Source organism: Solanum verrucosum, unplaced genomic scaffold, assembly GCF_900185275.1.
Source record: "Solanum verrucosum unplaced genomic scaffold, falcon-dt-bn FXZP01000060.1, whole genome shotgun sequence".
Taxonomy (NCBI): Eukaryota; Viridiplantae; Streptophyta; class Magnoliopsida; order Solanales; family Solanaceae; genus Solanum; species Solanum verrucosum.
In genome coordinates, this window is record NW_026020129.1 from 11,163,984 (window position 1) to 11,169,983 (window position 6,000).

The 6,000-nt window shown below is 34.4% G+C and overlaps 1 protein-coding gene across 1 annotated transcript; it reads left to right on the top strand.

Annotated features, from left to right (window-relative positions):
- The first annotated feature begins 276 nt into the window (after positions 1–276).
- Positions 277–4,249, top strand: LOC125827109 (3-oxoacyl-[acyl-carrier-protein] synthase I, chloroplastic-like). The gene is made up of 8 exons (XM_049506470.1): positions 277–580; positions 1,730–2,088; positions 2,173–2,604; positions 2,713–2,886; positions 2,976–3,089; positions 3,355–3,456; positions 3,559–3,625; positions 4,022–4,249. The coding sequence occupies exons 1-8, from the start codon at positions 439–441 to the stop codon at positions 4,087–4,089; spliced, it is 1,458 nt and encodes a 485-aa protein (XP_049362427.1). The 5' UTR covers positions 277–438; the 3' UTR covers positions 4,090–4,249.
- Positions 4,250–6,000: the final 1,751 nt, after the last annotated feature.

Sequence of the window (6,000 nt, forward strand, 5' to 3'; positions counted from 1 at the left end):
GTATCTTATGTTTATTATTTTATAAATAAACGTGTAATGACCTAAAATCACATTTATTTTGGTACAGAGGTAAGGAAGTACTCATTGTTGTGACTATAAACAAGTACACCAAACACCCCTTTAATGTCACATTTCTTGTTTGGTCTTGTGAATTTAAGTCTGCAACTGTCACAAAAAGTATACTACTACTATATTAATGGGTTGCATTTATCGCCACTTTTTTTTAATACTATTTTCTTGCTTAGCAAATATTACTATATTTAGGCGGATTCTCCAAATCCCATGTGCAATTAAAATTTTAAACTTTGTTATTTACTCCATTTTCTTGGATCTCTCTATGACTTGTCTTTTTCTAATTTCCTATATATCTACCAACATGTTATGTTGAATTAAAAGGAAAAAAAAACAAGAAGATTTAGTTTTTTTGTGTTTGAGAAAATGAGTAGTATTACTTATTCTAATTTGATATTGAAGAAGAGAGAATCAAGAATCAATGGTGGATCTCATTTACAATATAATGGACTTAGAGCTATTGAAACTGTGAAATTGACAGCAAACTCTGCTTCTTGTAAGTCAAAAGGTATTATATGATATTCTTGATTATTTTTTTTATGGTATATTAGTAGACAGAAGAGACAGATTCAAGATTTGAAGTTACAAGTTTGGAAATGAGTGTGATGTTTGTGTGTTAGATGTACATTTTAAGTTTTTTTTTTAGATGTATGTATAGTTCGAGTTGAAAGTAATAGATTCAGTTGAGCACACAAAATCCGGTCTTTGTTTATAGAACTAGATACGTAGGGAAATCTTAGTAGCTCAGTTGGTTAATTTAGTTACTGAATCCCACCTTGTTAATGAAAGTTTGATTCTTCACCTTATAAAAATGGAGTATGATATTGCCTAACTCTGTGGAGAAAATGTGGGAATATGATGTATGTGTATCGGAAACAACGTCTCTACCTTAGACAAGGTTGGGGTAAGATCTGCGTACACTTCATCCTCGACAAATCCTACTTGTGGGATCATACTAAATATGTTGTTGTTGATGATGTTTCTTTGAATATACTGCTGGATCTTTTAGTGATTTACTGTTTCTGAATACACTGTGTGGGACTTGTCATGTGTTCGAGCTGTGGAATCAGCCACTGATGCTTGTATCAGAATAGGCTGCCTACATTGCATCCCTTGGAGTGAGGCTCTTCACCGAGCCCTGCGTGAACGTGGGATCCTTCACCCCTTTGGTTTTACTGATGATATCTTTCCCTTGCATTTGTATTTCCAGTCTATTAACTTTCGTTCTGATAATAGTTCATGAATAATGTAACTTCATTTCTCAGCTGGATGTTTGTTTTGGATGTGTTCGATACGAAGGAAAATGTTATCTTAAAAGTATTTGTATATATTCTGGACAGATACTGTGAGAGGTGGGAGTGGAGTAGCGGTGTGAGGTGGTGGGGATGGGGCTACGGGTGCGGGGTGGGGTGTTGGAAGGTGGGGAGGACACAACAGTGTAGAATGTCACTTGTGAAACTTGTTTCCTCTACTTCTACTTGTCGAACACACCCTTTGTGTTGATGTTGGATTTTTCTTATTATCATAGTGTTGTGCTTCTTACTTCTTAGTTTTCCGTTTTATTATGAGAATAAACATTGTGGCAAAGTTTGGTTTGTGCCAATGTTCTGTGATCTTATCGCGAATGATTCTAATCTACTGAGCTGTTTTATCATAGCTGTAAAATGTGGAAGAATCAGAGCCATGGCTTCTCCAGCTGTTTCAGCTCCCAAGAGAGAGACGGACCCGAAGAAAAGGGTTGTCATAACCGGAATGGGACTTGTTTCAGTCTTTGGAAGTGATATCGACAATTTTTACAACAAACTTCTTGAAGGACAGAGTGGAATCAGTTTAATAGACTCTTTTGATGCCTCAAATTACTCAGTTAGGTTCGCGGGACAGATTCGTGATTTCTCTTCCGAAGGTTACATAGATGGAAAGAATGATCGTCGTTTAGATAGCTGCTGGAGATACTGTCTCGTTGCTGGAAAGAGAGCCCTTGACGATGCTAACCTTGGCCAACAAGTTCTTGAAACTGTGAGTTTATTTATTGGTAGTAAGAAAAATTTGAGCTGTAAATGATCAAAAGCATAAAATGTGACTTGAATTTGTGTGTTGCAGATGGACAAAACGAGGATCGGTGTCTTGGTTGGGTCGGGGATGGGAGGTGTAAAGGTTTTCAGTGACGGGGTGGAAGCGTTGTTGCAAAGAGGATACAAGAAAATAAGTCCATTTTTCATTCCTTACTCAATCACCAACATGGGATCAGCATTGTTGGCTATAGAAACCGGACTAATGGGACCGAATTACTCCATTTCAACGGCTTGTGCAACTGCCAATCACAGCTTCTGTGCCGCTGCAAATCATATAAGAAGGGGTGATGCAGATATTATGGTAGCAGGTGGCACGGAAGCTGGGGTTACAGCTGCTAGTGTTGGTGGCTTCATAGCTTGTCGGGCCTTGTCTCAAAGAAATGATGATTATGAAAAGGCTTCAAGGCCATGGGACACGAATCGTGATGGATTTGTCGTTGGTGAAGGCTCTGGTATCCTGGTATACAGATCAATTCGACTACTTTTTCTTTTGCTTTGGCTCTTATCTTATGTCATTTGTTCAATATCATCGGTTAGTGACTTGATTGAGTTATTTCCACACAAACAGGTCATGGAAAGTTTGGAGCACGCGTTGAAAAGAGGTGCTAATATCATCGCAGAGTACTTGGGAGGAGCAGTTACTTGTGATGCTCATCACATGACCGATCCTCGCCCTGATGGACTTGGAGTTTCGTCTTGCATTACTAAGGGTTTGTTAGATGCCAGAATTTCTCCAGAAGAGGTAACACTGTTTGTTCATTTTCAGATCGAAAATGTCATAAACTATGTATATACTGTTATAATACATATTGTTATATTAACTCTGAATAGGTGAACTATATAAATGCTCATGCAACATCAACTCTTGCTGGAGATTTGGCTGAGGTCAATGCCATCAAGAAGGTCTTCAAAGATACCTCGGAAATCAAAATGAACGGGACAAAGGTGAAAACAACGTTTATCTTCCTTACGATGACTAACTACATAACTATCATATAAATGTTAGTCTATTCTACCAATAGACTCGAAATTCATTTCAAACTAGAACGAAAACAAAACAATCTGTTCTTCTTACAAGACCTATATACTATCGTTAGCTGGTTTAAACGTTATTCTGCTGTTATTTGAAGCTCATTTGATTCGTATATTTGAATGGCAAACGAGTACTTAAGTACTGAATCAAGTTATGTTTTCTGTTGTTACTTATTAGTCGATGATCGGTCATGGACTTGGGGCTGCTGGTGGAATTGAAGCCATTGCAACCATCAAGGCAATCAAAACAGGATGGCTTCATCCAACCATCAATCAATATGTACTACTCACTAACTTCTCTGTTTTAACACGTTCTGATTCTCTGATATCTCAACTGTTCTTTAACCATTCCGAGACTTATTTCACTCTTCTTCGTTTGCAGGAATTAGAACCCCAGGTCACGATTGACACCGTTCCAAATGTGAAGAAACAACATGAAGTGAATGTTGGTATGTCTGTTTATCCTGAATCCTAATGCACAGTTCTCACTTGACAAAGTTGGCTAATAGTACTTTCTCCGTTGCATGAGCATTTTTGTACACTCTACGTATCTTTAATTTATGACCACAAGATTCAAAAGTCTTATTTGCTTTCTTGAACTCCGTATCAAGTTAAAATCAGACAAACAAATTAAAGCGGAGGGAGTAGTAATAAAGTACCCATAAAACAATGAAAGAATGAGAAGAAATGAAAGGCAGATCACTTATAGACAGATAGAATGTTGTTCCAACTTTTCAAAAATGCATTGTTGGAGGATCCGACAGAGAGTGTAACAACATTTTTGAAGAGTCCGAGCAACATAGATAATCAATCACAGTACCCTCATTTCATCTTTTTTTTTGCAGGCATCTCCAACTCGTTCGGATTCGGAGGACATAATTCAGTGGTTGTTTTTGCACCCTACAAGCCTTGAACAATAGTTTAAGACAAACTGTTTGGAAAAGTTCATAATTTTCTCAAATTTTATTCAAAATGTAAGCTATGAAATATAGTTCAAAACTTAGATAGATTGTTTTGTTTTTTTTACCCACAGCAAATGTCAGATTGATGAATAAGGAATTATTTCATCTTGTGAAAAATTATGTGTTTTATCAATAAGCTTCTCAATCATAATATCATTGACGAATTAGTCGACAAGAAGAGGTTGCTCGGATGGTAAACACTTTCTACTTCCAACCCTGAGGTTGCGAGTTAATCTGAGCATTCAACTTAAAATCTTCGGATACTTTTATATGTCTTTGTGGCATATATATGTTATACTAATAAAAGTATTATAACAATATTAAATATATAGATTATGTATGCTTTATACAAAATATACATATATTATACATATCTATATACAACATAGACACTATATGGTGTATATTTCGATCATATTGACAAACTATATGGTGTATATTTCAATCATGTTGATAAACTAGTCAGTGAAACGGTATATATTATAGCTTTCAATAATATTCCAACTGGAATGATCATATATTATGGCTGTGGGCTTATATCCTATTTTTACCGGACTGACCCAAAAAAATGTGGGCTTGGGCTTTTGTGGTTTAACTCATATTTATGTTCTTTTAACTCAAATATTTTCAAATAAATATTTTTTATTTGTTATATTATATTTAGCCACCATATAGAATTTTTTGTTAGTTCTATTAGGTATTAATTTTTTTTTTAAAATAAATAAATCTAAAACTTAGCAAGACTTGTACCGACCGGGTTATGACATACATTTTAGCTCATCCATTTCAATTTTAAGTAATTTTTAAACGGATCAATAATCTATTAATTTATTTACTCAGTATATTTTAATCCGCCTAAATGCAACCTAACTCAATCATTTTGCAAACTTAAACTCAAACTTAAATTAGCAAAAAAGAACCAGTATGTTTTTTTTTTTGTGGCCAGTGAATTAAACATTACATGGTTTATACGTCATCATCCTCTTTATAATTTGCACAAGTTGCTAGTAGCTAGCTAAGCTAGCAATTTATTTAAGCCAAAGCTTCAATTATCATGCCTTTTCACATATTTATATAATTATATTCAGTTGCTTCTCATCCAATATTCAGTATCCATATTGTGTCTCAGCTAATCTAGACTCACGTCATATAAAGAAAGCACTCACTATCAAAAAGTTTCTTCAAGACTCGAACTTTAATTTATATCTCTAATTAACGGTGGAAGGTTTCACTTAATCATGTTTCACTTTTTCAATTTATATGAAAAAATTATACTTATATTCTAGTAGAATATCAATCCACTTATCAATGTATTAGCCAAAGAAAAATTATCAATCCACTTATCAAACAAAAAATATATGTGTTATGATTAGGTAAATGACATATCAATTATACTTTTGTAGAAAAATCCAAATATATAAGGTCCTTTCAAGTTCATCTACCACAAACTTTTCTTGAACAAGAGAACAAAACATTGGTTTAATGTTGGAATATAACTTGAGATTATTCTTAATCCTAATCATTTTTTAGTATTTAATGTTGATTAAAATAGGAAGAATATTTACGTCAAATTCTTGCTAATAGAAAATTCTAATTGTCACTATTTTTGCCACTTCCTAATGTCTGGGAAAGTTTTCCCAATTTAGTTATAGTAAATTATTGCATCTTAATTCCTTGTGCTCCATGAGTTAGTATATATATGTTGTTAATCATCTAAGCTAATATTAATTTTAACCTTTGGTATGTTTAATTGGAAGAATATTAACGTTCTTACTTATTTTCAGATGTTTGATAAATATAGACAATCGCTTATGGGATGACACTGGGTGTTGGTGTAGGATGGGAATAAGGTAGGGGTCAAG

What these genes read in the sequence shown, in the direction of transcription:
- LOC125827109 (XM_049506470.1), top strand. Translation starts at nt 439, where the DNA reads ATGAGTAGTATTACTTATTCTAATTTGATATTGAAGAAGAGAGAATCA. An exon ending in TGCTTCTTGTAAGTCAAAAG is followed by an intron (nt 581 to 1,729) that starts GTATTATATGAT and finishes GTTTTATCATAG; the next exon opens with CTGTAAAATGTGGAAGAATC. An exon ending in ATCCAACCATCAATCAATAT is followed by an intron (nt 3,457 to 3,558) that starts GTACTACTCACT and finishes CTTCGTTTGCAG; the next exon opens with GAATTAGAACCCCAGGTCAC.